Genomic DNA, 18,832 nt, shown 5'->3' with positions numbered 1-18,832 from the left:
AACTACTGACGGCCTTGGAAGAGCCAGTCCTGACAAAACTCTACCATCTGGTGAGCAAGATGTATGAAACAGGCGAAATGCCCACAGACTTCAAGAAGAATATAATAATTCCAATCCCAAAGAAAGCAGGTGTTGACAGATGTGAGAATTACCAAACAATCAGTTTAATAAGCCATAGCTGCAAGATACTAAGACAAATTCTTTACCGACGAATGGAAAAACTGGTAGAAGCTGACCTCGGGGAGGATCAGTTTGGATTCCGTAGAAATACTGGAACACGTGAGGCAATACTGACCTTACGACTTATCTTAGAAGAAAGATTAAGGAAGGGCAGACCTACATTTCTAGCATTTGTGGACTTAGAGAAGGCTTTTGACAGTGTTGACTGGAGTGTTCTCTTTCAAATTCTAAAGGTGGCAGGGGTAAAATACAGGGAGCGAAAGGCTATTTACAATTTGTACAGAAACCAGATGGCAGTTATAAGAGTCGAGGGACATGAAAGGGAAGCAGTGATTGGGAAGGGAGTAAGACAGGGTTGTAGCCTCTGCCCAATGTTATTCAATCTGTATATTGAGCAAGCAGTAAAGGAAACAAAAGAAAAATTCTGAGTAGGTATTAAAATCCACGGAGAAGAAATAAAAACTTTGAGGTTTGCCGATGACATTGTAATTCTGTCAGAGACAGCAAAGGACTTGGAAGAGCAGTTGATCAGAATGGATGGTGTCTTGAAGGGAGGATATAAGATGAACATCAACAAAAGCAAAACGAGGATAACGGAATGTAGTCGAATTAAGTCGGGTGGTGTTGAGGGTATTAGATTAGGAAATGAGACACTTAAAGTAGTAAAGGAGTTTTGCTATTTGGGGAGCAAAATAACTGATGATGGTCGAAGTAGAGAGGATATAAAATGTAGACTGGCAATGGCAAGGAAAGCATTTCTGAAGAAGAGAAATTTGTTAACATCGAGTATAGATTTAAGTGTCAGGAAGTCATTTCTGAAAGTATTTGTATGGAGTGTAGCCATGTATGGAAGTGAAACATGGACGGTAAATAGTTTGGACAAGAAGAGAATAGAAGCTTTCGAAATGTGGTGCTACAGAAGAATGCTGAAGATTAGATGGGTAGATCACATAACTAATGAGGAGGTACTGAATAGGATTGGAGAGAAGAGGAGTTTGTGGCACAACTTGACCAGAAGAAGGGATCGGTTGGTAGGACATGTTCTGAGGCATCAAGGGATCACCAATTTAGTATTGGAGGGCAGCGTGGAGGGTAAAAATCGTAGGGGGAGACCAAGAGATGAATACACCAAGCAGATTCAGAAGGATGTAGGTTGCAGTAGGTACTGGGAAATGAAGAAGCTTGCACAGGATAGAGTAGCATGGAGAGCTGCATCAAACCAGTCTCAGGACTGAAGACCACAACAACAACAACAACTAACATTCCAGGATGCTTCAACAAATTTCACTGTACAGGATGCTTTAACAAATTTCACTTTAGCAGAACTGATAGAAAAGCAGGACACAGATACATTGGCTGTCGCAGTTTTTTTTTTTAATTTTTTTTAATGTGATACACTAAAAAGAATGTTTTGTAGGTAAATTGTGAAAGATGCCCCAGATAGGGTAAAGTTAAAATTTATTTTAAAAAATGAAAAGAGTGACAATGACAGGAGCAAGGACTGATCGTAAGTGTTGGCAAAGACATTAATTATGAATGCACGGCAAAGAGCAGACAAATGAATAAAACCCATCATTCACTTTTTTTTGTACATGATTTTGTTTCACTCTCTTGTATATAGAAAGATGGATAAAATGTATTGCTCAAAGTATGATGTGCTATGAGTGTTTTGTATTATATGTGATTCTGAATAACAGGAGACATAACAACAGTATTAAGAATTTTTATTGAAGTGAAGTGGAGCCAAGTTGGGAGGATTTCCTTCATCTTGAGAGGCACTGGCATCCTTGGAGTCGGCTGCCTGCATCCACAATTGAAATGTAGGAGAGGAAGTCCATGGTCCTATTTCATAAGATTAACAGACGTATAAGAGCTTTATCCTTTAATTTTTTTTTTTCCATTTCAATTATATATCATTTTTTTTATTGTTATAATACAATTGGTGACCTAAGTACCACGAATTCAGGGCACCAGTAGTAAGTAGGGTTTATTAACTACTGTTATGGTAAGAAATTTCTATGACATTGTTATTAGTCATAAAAACTAATTTTCTGTGTTTTCTGTTTGCATGAATCACAGCTAGGAGCAAATAAAGCAGAAAGGAAAAAAATTGAGGAGAAAAGTTTGGAAAGAAATAAGAATTGGACCGAGGTACATAAAATTTTTCATGGTAAGCTGTTTTGTTTGGCACAGCAAAGGTAGGATTGCTACGCAAGTTGCTTGCAGAGTTATGTTTGATAGCACCTCTTTTGATGTAGATAGAAACCTTTTCCTCGTTATTCCCTTCCTTGAATTTTATTGTTGAAAATTTACAGGAATTTTTCAGTGTGATACACATTGTCAGTAAAACATAAAGAAATGAGACACAATAGTTTGCGTATCATAACAGACATAAAACAGGCTTTGACATCGCATAAATTACAATTATCAAGTTTAACGATTAGCATACGAAAATTTTCCATTTTTTGTGAAATTATTATTTTTGCATATTCACACAACATGGCAGAAAAATATATGTCCATTGTTGATAGCAATAACAAAAATGCAATCAGCCAAGATGGTGTAGAACAATTGAAATTCAGTTGCCATGCATGCCTACTGCAGAAAGTTTAAGTAGGTCAGAGATGAGTGTTGTAGGTGTGACAAATGATAGTGACATTCCACAGCAGAATAACCTTGATGACACAATGTTTAGAATTGACAATACAATGTCACACATCTCCCAGAGTGATATACCACTCATGAATGAAACATTGGAGAGCGATACAAATATGAATCTTGACAACGTTACAAACACTACTTGTTCACAACACAAACATTAACTTGGAAAGTACAGCTGACAGCAACCACAGTAGTACAACTGATGCACTGCTATGACAGTTATTATCTAATATAAACACAAAATTAGATAATATGAACACCAATTTCAGTGACAGGAAACAAGACTTGAATACCAAAATTGATAATTTGACACAAGATATGAACACAGTAAAACAGCAATAAAACACTGTTACACAAGATCTAAATACAATGAAACAAGACCAGAAACAAGTATTCAAGGATTTGCAAGGCATGGTCTCACAGAAGTTCAATGACTTAGCCTAAAGTTTTTGCACTGAAATCGACAAAAAATTGAATGATATGAAAAAACAAGTAAAGCATGAAGTACTTTCTGAAATTAACAGTAACATTACAGAGTTAAAACAGAAGGTTGATTCTTTTAATGACCACCACGATCTAGTAGAGGAAGAGATAAAGAAAATCACAGGCGCGAACACAACTATTGAAGCCACACAAAACCAGTTGTGTTCGACAGTAAAAAAGCTAACCACTGTCATTAATAAACTAAACAAGGACTATGAAGGTGTACATCTACCTGTAGAGAAGCTTACTTTAAGGGCAGCAACATTAGAAGCTGACTCAGCATGTGCTGAGAAGGAGAGAGAGAAGATCAATGAAAATCTAAGTGATATCATTAGTCAAGCTGAAGTAGGTATGTTAGATAAGAGAAATACCAATGCAGAGAAGTTAGTAACCAATTGTAAGCTATGCACAGATACTAAAAGGTCTGCACTAGTAGAAAAAGCTATTCAGAAAAATGAAAATGAAATAGTGAACAAGGCAAACATCAACATACAAGCCGTGAAAGCTAGGATCTGCAATCTTTTAGAGGAAAATATTACTGGATCTCAAAACGTGCATGTAAATAAAACACAGGCAACAGTGAACAAACCACAGCCTGTCAGTATTTATCCATAAATTGTCATGAGTCCTACAGCAAGCACCAGCAACAGTTGTAGAGTTCAAAATGTAAACATACCCATAACTCTAACACCTGAGCAGTTACCAACTATACCACAGCAACAGATGAACAGTGATGCATTACTCAATTTACTATGAAAAAATAGGCCTTGGTTATAGGATTTTAAGTATCAGGAGGACTCTAATAACATTAAGCAGACATTAGTCAATGCAAACATTCTTAGCCACCCTGACATGTCCAAGGATTTTTGTCTATGCACAGATGCCTCATCTCAGAGTCTGGGGGGCGAGAGGAAGAAGGTACAGAAGTACCCAAGGTCATCAGTTTTGCTAGTTGAACATTATCAGAAGTAGAAAGACCTCACTCTGTGTCAGAATTGGAAAATTTAGCTGTAATATGGGCATTTAAAAAGTTTGAATATTTCTTATGTGGTAAGAATACCAAAGTTTAATGTGACCATCAGTCACTGTTATTTCTTTTAACATGTCAACTATTGCACTGTAGATTAGCTAGGTGGTGCCTATATTTACAAGAATTCAGTTTCAAGATCATTTATATTACAGAAAGTCAGAATGTTATTGCAGATGCCTTGTCTAAGTTACCACAAGTTTTAGAGGAACTTAGTGAATTAACAGAACAAGATGCAGAAATTAAAACATCATTAATACAAGGTAAAACACAACAGTCTGAGTACCATAAGTTTTGTATGTAAATGAAAATTATACAACAGCTAGATCACAGATGGAGAAAAGTCACGCAAAACCTTAAGCAAGATGAAGGTGGAAAGGTAAGTATATGGTATCAGGAGTACAAGGGCGTTTTGTTTTATAGGAAATATGAAAACTATGATCAGTGGTGTGTGTGTATTCCTGAAGATTATATCGATGAATTTATAAGACACACACATGAAGTATGGGGACATTATGGAGTAGGCAAATGTACTGAAAAAATTGAGGTATTAAGCAAGTGTGCAATATGTCAAAAATCAAAACAGTACAATGTGTCAAAAATAAACTGAGCTATGCCCAATACTCACAAAAAACCCTCTAGATATAGTATCCCTGGACATAGCTGGTCCATATCCAAGAAGTAAAGGAGGAGTAAGATACATAGTGGCACTATATGATATATTCACAAAACATACAAAAATGTAAGCCATTAAAAATGCAACAGCCACAAATATAAAAAAAGAATTAAGGAAGACTATCTGAGCAACATAGGTAAACCAAAGGTACTATTAACTGATAATGCTTCATGTTTCATTGGGCAAAAGTGAAAATAATTTATGACCTCACAGGGCATAAAACATGTGTTAGTAAGCTTTTTTTCACTCAGAAGCACACCCAGTAGAATGAGTCTTTAAAGAATTTAACCAGTTTATTAGGACAGACACCCCTCACAAACACACCCGATGGGTAGAATACGTAACTTCTTTCATGCAAGTTGTCAATAGCCTTCCACATTCTTCAACAGGTTTTACTCTTAGCAAACTGATGTTCTGGACAAAACAAACGAATGAGTGGGAGTCATCCATACCCAAGGAACCCACTAAAGAAATGACACTACAAGACAAAATCAAACAAGCTATGATTTCACTCGAAAACAGGGCCGAGTATAGACAGAAAATTTATAATAATAAACTGAAACATGTTACACAATTTTCTGAAAGGCAATGAGTTCTCTTATAGATGCACCCTAAATTGACAAAAACTGGCAAACTGAATAAGTGGCAATTACTCTATTCAGGACCATATATAATTTCCAAAATACCTTACCCTGGAACATACAGATTATTCTATGAGAAAACAGGGAGGGACAAGGTTCTACACCCTCACAAAGATATAAAAGCTTTTGTAGAATGATGAAGCAAGGTATCATTTTTCCTTCTATCACAAAATAGTGTATTTTAGGATAAAGTAATGTGTATAGGTATAAGTAATTCTTTTGATTTGTACATGTAGGCATAAAATTGACAGGAATGAGAAGTAATACACTGCTTCACAAGAAGCGAAAGTATAAACAAAATTAGCTTATGGCTCAGCTGTGTGCACTCAACAATATGTGCTGATGTCAGTAGTAGCAGAGGAGGCATTGACCTGGGTGCATGCACGACAGACTAGCAGAGGGGCAACCAAATAGGAATGCGATATGTACAAGTAACTTTAAATACAAAATAAACGGAAATACTAATCAATTACATCTACTGTCTAAGAACTAAGGAACCTATTGATATATGTACACACAGATTTAATTAAATACTAAGCTATATACAACATATTTACAAGCTAAAGGAAGCATTATGAAGAAAAATACGATATGTGTAAGCTAAGGAGAAATTATAAAATACTGTAGGAAATGTCAAATAGTTCTCTTTGAAGGGTAAATGATCATAAAGGGTAAGAGAATAAATGAATGTCTATGAATTTAAACAAAGTATGGAAATATCTGCAGACGGATGTAATGACCAAATGTATCAGTGGCCACTGAACTACATAATGCAATTAGATTTAAGTTAGATTTAAGTTTTCTTCTTTCAGCAACCAGTGCATCATCACAGCGTAGAAGAAGAGAATTACGTTGAGAGTAGCAGGTACCAAATGAAGAAATGGGCTGCACCTCAAGTAAACAATTTAGTTGTAAGGTTATTTATACCAAGATCATAAGACAATTAAAAATGAAACTATGCATTGTCACAGAATACTCCATGACATTTACCAGTACCTATTCACTGCAAAGTACACATAAACATTTAAGCATGTGATTATACAAAAACCAATTAATTTTTATTGTGTCACATGAAAGCATAAATAATGACATTTCCATGTATTAGAGAAAGATAAGTCTATGATGGTTGAAATTCTTTATAATTAACACTAAGCTGCATGTGAATTGCATGTGCTTGAAGAAACAACATGATAGTACATGAATGATTTGTCGGCACATATCATTTCCTTGAGATAAAAGTTCCTTGGCAACTAGTCCATGATTGTATGAGAACATTTCCACATCAATCCTTGAACAACTAGATGAGTATTTCCTCCCCCCCCCCCCTCCAAACAAAGGAGGCAGTGCCAAGTGTAGTTAGACCAGCAATGCGTAGTGTTTTGGTTTTGTTTTGAATGTTTTTCTTCCTCCTCTACCTAAGGAATAAATGAGCTCCCATAAGTGATAAAAGCCTACCTATAAAATGAAGTATAAATGTAGCATATGCTTGTAACATCCCATAATAATGCATTATGTAATTAATTTGTATATGTGATGTGAATGAAGATAAATTAAAACACACAAACTGTAGTAACAGAACCCAGTTAATGAAAAACTTATTACATTTTAAAACTTAAGAAATTTATGTTTGTAGTATAAGTGAAGGATGGAATGTCAGCCATAGGTATAATCTCTCATATTATATATTGTTGTAACTCAATACTTGTTTGAATTTTCATTGGAAACCAAACCATGTAAAGGAGTTAACTTTAAAGACAAGCAATTTATACAGTGTTTTGGAACTCTATATGTGTTTTGCAACAAAATGGACGGTGAATTATGGCGACATAAACATGCATGTGCAATGAAGTAATCTCTGAGTATTGTGTCTCACAACACTTGATACATTAATAAGTGTACTATAGTTGTTCAAGCCAGTACTTACCTTGTCAACAGATCCTGTTGGCCAGGGTTCTCTCTGCTGAAAATGTGAGTACGATGAGTAGTAACGATGCCCAGGCTGTAAGAATGGAGGTCTTCTGCCACAGCCCCAGATTTTGAACAATAAACACACACACATGGCACCCAGAATTAAGACATACGCCATGCCAATTATTTAATATGTAATACTCAGGTGAAAGTGTGACACTCAATATGAAATTACTCTAAGAAAATTAGTGCACACACATGCGATGGAAGCAACTAGTATGTTGACCTTTAGCAGCTCATGTTTAGCCACCAAACCTACTAGTGCCCAAGTGCAAAACCCAGCAGTGAGGCTGAAGCAAACTGAACATTATTGTCAGCATGCTAAATTCAAATATGTAGTTAACTATCATATTATGTATATAATCTTTCAATTTCTTGTAGAACTTTAATATACAGGGTGTCCCAGCTATCTTGTCCACCCAAAATATCTCTGGAACAATAACAGCTATTGGAAAACGACTTTCACCGGTATCAATGTAGGGCTGGGGCCCATGAATGTACATATTTGGAAACATTCTAAAACGAAAGCATATGTGTTTTTTAACACAAACTTATGTTTTTTTAAATAGACCTCCTATATTTTTACTTCAGCAATCCATAGCATGACAAAGCACATACACAATGGCATTGATTGCATCGCAATATTCCCATTACATCCTGAGATATTGAGACGTGAAGTTCACGCTTGAAACACCCGACATGCGCTTCTAGCGCACGTCCTGAGGCTCAAGCGTGAACCCCATGCTGCCCGTAATCGCGATGTGATTGACATGTGTAATCACACCTCCATACTTATCAAGAGGTCCGAAATGAATAATATGGTCTGCTGCCATCAACTCTCATAAGCACATAATGGTTTCCCTCTTGCACGTTTCACGTATCTACGTACACAATATGAACCAGTACCGATCGGTGTACACCCGTCAGGTTGCCTTATTTATCCTGCACACCCAATATAAGGTTTATCTAATGTGTTATATGACCCATTGTGCCTGTCGCGCAGGAATTGGTCTACCTAGTCAAGTGTCCAACGTAGTTCCCACTACTGCCACAGTTACCACTTCGCCTTGTTTATGATTTGCGACCCATGCAAACTCCTGTACTCCACCACCCTCCAAGCATCCCATTTGTTGTTGCTTTGGCGTGCAGTACACCGCTTGCCAGTGTAGTCATGCATCAGAGTAATTTAGTGACGGCTTGGAGGTAGTACACATTGTGAATAAACGTTGCGTTGTGGAACTTATACTGTACAGTATAATGTACACACATGAAGATATGGTAGAAATGCTGCTGATCTATGGAGAATGTACGATGGCGGGAAATACGTTATGAGATTGCTTGTTTGTTGATAGTAGTGTTAGCGAATATTATGATTATTAAGTTAATATGTCTGTTTTCTACCCTACTCTACATACCTGTACTGTACCCTGTTGTAGGTGGACGAAATGCTGTTCAGGCAGAATGACTGTACAGAAGACGATTCCCTGACAAGCCATCGCCTTCACGCTGGATGTTTGGTCATCTCACATCTCGTCTATGTGAAACGGGAATCTTAAATCCAAGACCTCGACATTGTCCTTGAACACGCACAGATGAATGTGCTGAAGTTTCTGTGCTCGCTACCATAGCTGTGAATCCTCAAATCAGCACACGTCAAATTGAATGTGAAGTTGTTGTGTCGAAATCAAGTGCACAGCATATTCTTAAACGTCATAAATTTCATCCTTACCATGTTCATGTACACCAGGACCTTCATAGAAATTACTTCCGCAATAGGGTAACATTTTGTCGGTGGGCTCAGCAAAAACTTCTGACTAATACAAATTTTTTTGCAGATGTTCTCTTTACTGACGAGGCATCATTCTCCGACAAAGGAATTGTCAATATGAGGAATATGCATTATTGGTCCGCAGACGATCCAAAATGGCTCCGTCAGGTAGAGCATCAACGTCCGTGGAAAGTTAATGTTTGGTGTGGGATTATTGGAGATACCATTATCGGACCTTTCTTTATAAATGGCATCCAAAATGGCAGGCAATACTCCAGATTTATACGACACAATCTTCCTGTTCTCTTGGACACCATACCTCTGAACCGGAGAATGGTCATGTGGTATCAGCATGACGGATGCCCTGCACATAACATCTTACGAGCACGACGACTTCTGAACCGTAAGTTCCCTGGTAGGTGGATTGGACAAGGTGGCCCAGTTAGGTGGCCTGCCCGATCTCCGGACCTTACACCGCTGGATTATTTTCTTTGGGGAGCAGTGAAGGATGCTGTTTACCAACATGAACCAACAACACCAGAGGACATGAAGCAACGCATTATTGATGCTTGTACAGCCATCAAAGAGGAAACAGTAGCACGAAGTAGGGCATCCTTCATCCGCAGAGTGACCCTATGTATGCAAGCCAATGGGCATCACTTTGAGCACTATGTTTAGTATGTAGTGCTGGTATCACAGTGGAAGTTTCTACAAAGGGCCATTTTACCCAGTGATGTCCAGAAACATTTGTTTGCAACAATTTGTCATTTAACGCATTAGATAAACATAACATTGATAATTATCTGATAATAAAACTAATTGGTTAAACATATTTACATTCATCTTCTATGTCCTACCTGAACTTCCCAAATCAAAACATTTTTACCTAAACAATGGTAAAACTTTTAGTCCACTTGCTCATTTCACTAAAACCATCAACATGAATTTTACTATTACAAGTGAATGATTAACTGTCACTTGCGCTAGATCTACAGTAAAGTAAAGTTTTAACGTTGAACGGCATTACCTTTTTAGTAACGGATTAACAATAGGCAAAGTTAACTTTGTGACTAACATTGCAGTACACAGATATGTTACAGAAACACATCACCCCTAGCCTATGGGATAAATACCTGCTGGAATGTACGACATTAATGCAGGATGGCAGCAGACCGTATTATTCGTTTCGGACCTCTTGATAAGTATGGAAGTGTGATTACACATGTCAATCACATCGCGATTACGGGCAGCATGGGGTTCACGCCTGAGCCTCAGGATGTGCACTAGCAGCGCATGTCGGGTGTTTCAAGCATCAACTTCGCGTCTTAATATCTTGGGATGTAATGGGAATATTGTGATGCAATCAATGCCATTGTGTATGTGCTTTGTCATGCTATGGATTGCTGAAGAAAAAATATAGGAGGTCCATTTAAAAAAACGTAAGTTTGTGTTAAAAACACATATGCTTTCATTTTAGAATGTTTCCAAATATGTACATTCATGGGCCTCAGCCCTACATTGATACCAGTGAAAGTCGTTTTCCAATAGCTGTTATTGTTCCAGAGATATTTTGGGTGGACAAGACACCCTGTATATATAGGGTAAGCTGACATATCCATTCCATTAAGTAAAAGAGAAGCCCACAAATAAAGGGCATCAACCCCTATCAGCAAATGTAAATAAGAATATGTACATGCAAAAACACTGTATGTCTCCATGCCATGTCAACATACAGTGTGGGGGCAATTGTGTAGGTACATGGTGAAAGACACCCTGATATGGTACAGTTAATATATATATATATATATATATATATATATATATATATATATATATATATATATATATATGTCTGCTTGTGAGATGTCTGCTTGTGTCTGTATATGTGTGGATGGATATGTGTGTGTGTGCGAGTGTATACCCGTCCTTTTTTCCCCCCTAGGGTAAGTCTTTCCGCTCCCGGGATTGGAATGACTCCTTACCCTCTCCCCTAAAACCCATATCCTTTCGTCTTTCCCTCTCCTTCCCTCTTTCCTGATGAGGCAACAGTTTGTTGCGAAAGCTTGAATTTTGTGTGTGTGTTTGTGTTTGTTTGTGTTTGTTTGTGTGTCTATCGACCTGCCAGCGCTTTCGTTCGGTAAGTCACATCATCTTTGTGACTTACCAAATGAAAGTGCTAGCAGGTCGACAGACACACAAACAAACACAAACATAGACACAAAATTCAAGCTTTCGCAACAAACTGTTGCCTCATCAGGAAAGAGGGAAGGAGAGGGAAAGACGAAAGGATGTGAGTTTTAAGGGAGATGGTAAGGAGTCATTCCAATCCCGGGAGCAGAAAGACTTACCTTAGGAGGAAAAAAGGATGGGTATACACTCGCACACACACACATATCCATCCCACACATATACAGACACAAGCAGACATTGGTCTTTAAATATGTCTGCTTGTGTCTGTATATGTGTGGGATGGATATGTGTGTGTGTGCGAGTGTATACCCGTCCTTTTTTCCCCCTAAGGTAAGTCTTTCCGCTCCCGGGACTGGAATGACTCCTTACCCTCTCCCTTAAAACTCACATCCTTTCGTCTTTCCCTCTCCTTCCCTCATTCCTGATGAGGCAACAGTTTGTTGCGAAAGCTTGAATTTTGTGTCTATGTTTGTGTTTGTTTGTGTGTCTGTTGACCTGCCAGCACTTTCATTTGGTAAGTCACATCATCTATGTTTTTGGATATATTTTTCCTACGTGGAATGTTTCCCTTTATTATAAACAGCAATAATAACAGAAGCAAGGACCAACGGTAAGTGTCAGCAAAGACGTTAATTATGCATCCGTGGTAAAGTGCACAGACAAATGAATAAAATCCATCATTCACTTTTCTTTGTACATGATTTTGTTTCACTCTCTTGCATGTAGAAGGATGGTTAAGATGTATTGCTCAAAGTATGGCATGCCACGACTGTTTTGTATTATATGTGATTCTGAATAACAGGAGATATAACAACAGTATTAAATATTTTTATTGAAGTGAAATGGAGCAAAGTTGGGAGGATTTCCTTCATCTTGAAAGGCACTGGTGTTCTTGGAGTCAGTTTCCTGCATCTACAATTGAAATGTAGGAGAGGAAGACCATGGTCCTATTTTGTAAGATTAACAGAAGTATAAGAGCTTTCAGAAGATGACAAAATAATATATATATTAGTGATGGGGACACACACACACACACACACACACACACACACACACACACACACACACACACATCCAGAAGTGACGCAAGGTAAAGTGAATGAAGAATAGCACAATCTAGTACATGCAGAACATTTAGTAATAATGCGATTGTACTATCCTCGACTACTTTGTTCCATTTTAATTAAATATCATTTTTTATTATTATAATACACATACAGCATGCAGACTGTTAACGATTGGTAGGGTACAGACCTCCTGTTATCATCCTCAATCGAATGGAGCATTGGAAAGGTCACACCAAACTATAAGAGAATTCCTGGGATACTATATCAACAGCGCTCAATCAAATTAGGATGTACAATACTACAACCCATATAGCCACAAATTATACACTTCATGAGTTATTTTTTGGTATAACATGTAGTATATTGGGTATATTGCAGAGAGATCCCACAGGTGTTCCTTATAACTATGTACTTGAACTAAAATAGAAAATGAGTCAGATGTATCAATGTGCCAGGGATTATAATAAACAGTGTACAGAGAAGAACAAAGAGTACTACACTGAAGCGCCAAACAAACTATTATAGGCATGCATATTCAAATACATAGACATGAAAACAGGCAGAATACAGCACGGTGGTCAGCAATGCTTATATAAGACAACAAGTGTCTGTCACAGTTGTTTCTGCTGCTACAGTGGCAAGTTATCAAGATTTAAGTGAATATAAATGTAGTGTTACAGTTGGTGCAAGAGCAATGAGGCACAGCATCTCTGAGGTAGTGATGAAGTGGGATTTTCCCTCACAACCACTTCAAGAGAAAACTGTGAATATCAGGAATCCAGTAAAACATCAGATCTCTGACATTGCTGCGGCTGGAAAAAGATCCTGCAAGAATGGGACCAATGATGACTGAAGAGAATCAATTAACATGACAGAAGTGAAACTCTTCAGAAAATTGCTGCAGATTTCAATCTTGGACCATCAACAAATATCAGTGTGTGAATTATTCAATGAAACATCATTGATATGGGCTTTTGGAGCCATAGGCCCACTCATGTACTCTTAATGACTGCACGACACAAAGCTTTATACCTCACCTGGGCCCGTCAACACCGAAATTGGATTGTTGATGACTCGAAACATGTTGCCTGGTCAGACGAGTCTCTTTTCATATTGTATCGAATGGATGGATGTGTACCAGTATGGAAACAACCTTGTGAATCCATGGACCCTGCATGTCAGCAGGGGACTGTTCAAGCTGGTGCCTAAGTTCCACAATCATACTGCAACCATTGGTGAAGACTTTAATCATTCAACAATTAATTGGGAAAATTAAAGTTCTGTTAGTGGTGGGCATGATAACACATCCTGTGAAACTTTACAAAACACCTTCTCTGAAAACTACCTACAACAGATAGTTAGAAACCTATATTGGATCTAATGGTAACAAACAGACCTGACCTCTTTGCTGACGTCCACATCCAAACTGGTATCAGTGACCATGACGTGGTTGTGGCAACAATGATTACCAAAGTATAAAGGATAATTAAAACAAGCAGATGTCCAGGAAACTGGGTGTCATATTTCAATGAGGAACTTGAAACTTTCAGAACAGGGCAGGAGCATGTAAAGGAACTCTGGCTCAAGTTTAAAAGAATTGTTGACCATGCCCTGGACAGATATGTACCCATAATGAGAGGGAACCTTCATGGTATACAGTCACTGTAAAAATTCTGAAGAAACAGAGATTACTGCATAATAGGTGTAAAACAAAGAATATGGCTATAGATAGAGAGATGCTGAATGAAATGCATTTGGCTGTCAAGAGGTCAATGTGTGATGCCTTCAGTGACTGCTGTAGCAGAGTATTGTCAAGTGATCTTTCACAGAACCCAAAGAAATTCTGGTCATATATAAGGACAGTTAGTGGCATCAAAGTTAGTCTCCAGTCCTGGTAAATGAGACAGGAACTGAAACTGAGGGCAGCAAAGCAGAGACTGAAATGCTCAACTTTTTCAAAAGTTCCTTTACAAAGGAAAACCTCAGAGAATTGCCTCAATTTAGAGCTGTACCACTGAACTGATAAATTAAATTAGGTATTAGTGTCAATGGTGTTGAGAAACAGCTGAAATCGTTAAAGTTGAACAAGGCTCTAGGTCCCAATGGAATCCCTCTCAGATTGTACATTGAATTTGTGGGAGTTAGCTCCTCTTCGAACTATAATCTACTGTAGATCCCTCAAACAAGAAACTGTACCTAGTTCTTGCTGTAAAATCTTAGAACATATTCTGAACTCAAACATAATGAGGTACCTTGAACAGAATTACCTCTTTAAAGCCAACCAGCATAGACTATGAAAATATTGATAATGTATTCTTGATTTCTGAAAGCATTTGACTCAGTATTGCACCTACACTTAGTGTCAAAAGTATGATCATGTGGGGTATCAAATGAAATTTGTTACTGGATTGAGGACTTTTTGGTAGGGAGGACACAGCATGTTATCTTGGATGGAGAGACATTGTCAGATGTAGAAGTAATTTCAGGTGTGCCCCTGGGAAGTGTGTTGGGATCCTTGCTATTCATATTCTATATTAATAACCGTTCAGACAATATTAATAGTACAACCAGGCTTTTTGCAGATGATGCAGTTATCTATAATGAAGTGCTATCTGAAAGAAACTTCATAAATATTCACTCAGATCTTGATAAGATTTCAACATGGACCAGACATTGGGAAATTGCTATAAATATCCATCATTTTGATTTGCAGCTCCTTGTATTGGCCATGTTTGCGGTTAAGGACGGTTTCTCAGTACTGAAAAAATGGTGTTTTGCATAACTGGTGGACCTCACATCCAACAATTGCTCTAAATGTTCAGAAATGTAAAATTTTGCACTTCACAAAACGAAAAAACATAGCATCCTACAACTATAATATAAACGATTCACTGTTGGAATCAGCCAATTCATACAAATACCTGGGTGTAACACTTTGAGGCATATAAAATGGAATGATCACATAGGTTCAGTTGTGGGTAAAGCAGGTGGTAGACTTTGGTTTATCAGTAGAATACTGGGGAAGTGCAATCACTCTACAAAAAAGACTACTTACAAATCACTCACGCAACCAGTTCAAGCATATTGCTCAAGTGTGTGGGTCCTGTACTAGATAGGACTAACAGGAGATATTGAACATATACACAGAAGGGCAGCATGAATGGTCACAGGTTTACTTAATATGTGGGAATGTGTCACAGAGATATTGAAGGAATTGAACTGGAAGACTCTTGAAGATAGACCTAAACTATCCGGAGAAAGTCTACTAACAAAGATTCAGGAATCTGTTTTCAATTATGGCTCTAGGAATTTACTACAACTGCCTATGTATCACTGACATAGGGATTATGAGCATAAGATAAGAATAACTGCTGCTTGCACAGAGGCATTCAAACAATCATTCTTCCCGTGGTCCATATGTGAATGGAACAGGAAGAAACTGTAATAACTGGTACAATGGGATGTACTCTATGCCACGCATCTCACAGTGGTTTGCAGAGCATATATATATATATATATATATATATATATATATATATATATATATATATAAAAAGAAAGATGATGAGACTTACCAAACAAAAGCGCTGGCAGGTCGATAGACACACAAACAAACACAAATATACACACAAAATTCAAGCTTTCGCAACAAACTGTTGCCTCATCAGGAAAGAGGGGAAGGAGAGGGAAAGACGAAAGGATGTGGGTTTTAAGGGAGAGGATAAGGAGTCATTCCAATCCCGGGAGTGGAAAGACTTACCTTAGGGGGAAAAAAGGACAGGTATACACTCGCACACACACACATATCCATCCACACATACAGACACAAGCAGACATATTTAAATATGTCTGCTTGTGTCTGTATGTGTGGATGGATATGTGTGTGTGTGCGAGTGTATACCTGTCCTTTTTTCCCCCTAAGGTAAGTCTTTCCACTCCCGGGATTGGAATGACTCCTTATCCTCTCCCTTAAAACCCACATCCTTTCGTCTTTCCCTCTCCTTCCCCTCTTTCCTGATGAGGCAACAGTTTGTTGCGAAAGCTTGAATTTTGTGTGTATATTTGTGTTTGTTTGTGTGTCTATCGACCTGCCAGCGCTTTTGTTTGGTAAGTCTCATCATCTTTCTTTTTAGATATATTTTTCCACGTGGAATGTTTCCCTCTGTTATATATATATATATATATATATATATATATATATATATATATATATATATATATATATATAGGGGAAAGCTGATGAGACAGAGAGACTGACACATTTATTGGTAGGATATTGTAAACAGAAGTTAACAAGCTTGGGAATAAGTGATTAAGAAGGTACAAATGTAGAGCAAGCTTTAATTGTCAACAAGAACCAGACTTTGCAAGGGCTAATTGGAGATTTAAGCAAACATGAGGTACAAAGGAAACGAAGTGCCTTAAATTTTGTGGGTGAAGTCAGTAAAATATTATTTGGGACATTAAATGAACAGGATGCCTCCTATTTCAAATCAAAGATTGAATTAACTGAAAATGAACAGAGGCAATTGCTTAAGTTGACCAAAGAGCAAATAACAGTAGTAAAAGCAACTTTCATGAGTTCCAATAATACAGCAGCTAAATTTGCACATTATGAGGAAATGACTCTTAAAAACATAGAAAAGCTCCATAGGTATGTGAATGAATGTGCTAAAAGTACTGATTAAAATATACAGCACTTAGCTGTGATCACTACAGTTAATCAATTATTCAAAATGACAGTCACAATTGCATTATTTATTTTGCCGCCAACTGGTTTCAACCCACAATGGGGTCATCTTCAGGGCAATTTATACCATTTGGTCGCTCGCTGGAGTCGCCACCCTGCCTGTGCACGGCTGGTACCAACCAAGAACACAAACTGTGCAAATCCAAGTAATGAAATACACACACTTTTAACAGGGCAATGTACAATGCAGCGCAGTTGTGTGTTTGTGAAATGAAAAATGCATCTTTCCATTCTATCTTGTGACAAGTAATAGTGATAGCGCCTGTGCTCAGAATGGTATCACAGACTTAAAAAATGTACATGCAAAGGTGAAAAAACACAGTTCCAGTAAAAAACATGTAAATGGTTTTAATGAATTTTTAGTGCTAGGGAAAGTGCACATTATGTGTCAAGTAGATAGTAATTACCACCTTAATGTAAAGATATACAACAAAAACATGCCAAACACTCGTATATCTGAGTAAACTAATAGACTGAATTAAATTTTACAGCAAATTCAAGCTTGCCTTAAGAGGTTTTGATGAAACAGAAAATTCCAAGACTCCAGGAAATCTAATTGATTTGATGTCAGAACTGGACTGCAACTAGAAGAAGCACATTAAAAAATTTAAAAACCAGGTTTTTTTAGTCTGTGCAAAGCAATTCAAAACAAACTGCTGGAATTAATTTGTGAGGTATGCTTCAATCTCATCAGGAGTGAACTACCAAACACAAATACCCAAACAATCAAAGTTGATGTAACCACTGACTGTGAAATTTGTCACAGCTGTTGTAATAATTCAGTATGAGCTACTGGGAAAAATAAATGAAAGATTTATTGCCTTTGTACGACCAAAAAGTCAGACTGCAGCTGTTCTCAGTGAGCTAGAGAAAATGAACATAAATGAACACCTGAGAAACTGTTAGCTCAGTGTTATAGTGGTTCTCCATAAATGGCCACAAAAGTGGAGTTCAAATCAGGATTAAAGAGGTGCATGAAAATGCTCACTTCATTCACTGTTACATGCACCAGTTAAATTTATTTATTGAATGTTATGTGAAAGGCGATAAGTAAGAGCAGATCTTTTTCAGAAACTCTCAAGAAATTTCTAACCTATTTTCCCCACTCTCTTGGCAGAATGGTGAAGAAACATATTCCCACCTCTCCTCAGGCCTTCAGATTCATTTTCAAACCAAAGAGCATGAACACTATATCTGAATACCAAAAGAAAATTATTGAATGTATGGAGTAAATGACTGATGATGATACTAATGATTACAGGACAATAAATAAGGCTAAGGGACTGAAGGGTTTCCTGCAAGATGACGACATCCTCTTCTGGTATTTTTATCTCTCTCTTTCTCTTTTTAATAAATTCATGCCTCATTGTGGCATTCTGTTCAGTCAACAACAGCATAGGAACACTGATACAGTGAAAGTC

General features: G+C 37.5%; 1 protein-coding gene across 1 annotated transcript in view; it reads right to left on the bottom strand.

Annotated features, from left to right (window-relative positions):
* Window positions 1-1,693: 1,693 nt before the first annotated feature.
* Window positions 1,694-18,832, bottom strand: part of LOC126198902 (leucine-rich repeat-containing protein 15-like) — a 194,231-nt gene continuing 177,092 nt past the window's right edge. The window contains exon 8 of the mRNA XM_049935529.1: window positions 1,694-2,022. Coding sequence (XP_049791486.1) covers window positions 1,895-2,022 — 128 coding nt within the window. The 3' untranslated portion in view covers window positions 1,694-1,894. The remainder of the gene's footprint in view (window positions 2,023-18,832) is intronic.

The sequence above is a fragment of the Schistocerca nitens genome, chromosome 8 (assembly GCF_023898315.1).
Source record: "Schistocerca nitens isolate TAMUIC-IGC-003100 chromosome 8, iqSchNite1.1, whole genome shotgun sequence".
NCBI classification, from domain to species: Eukaryota; Metazoa; Arthropoda; class Insecta; order Orthoptera; family Acrididae; genus Schistocerca; species Schistocerca nitens.
Note: the sequence above shows the minus strand (reverse complement) of the source record. Positions and strands in the feature narration are given on the sequence as shown.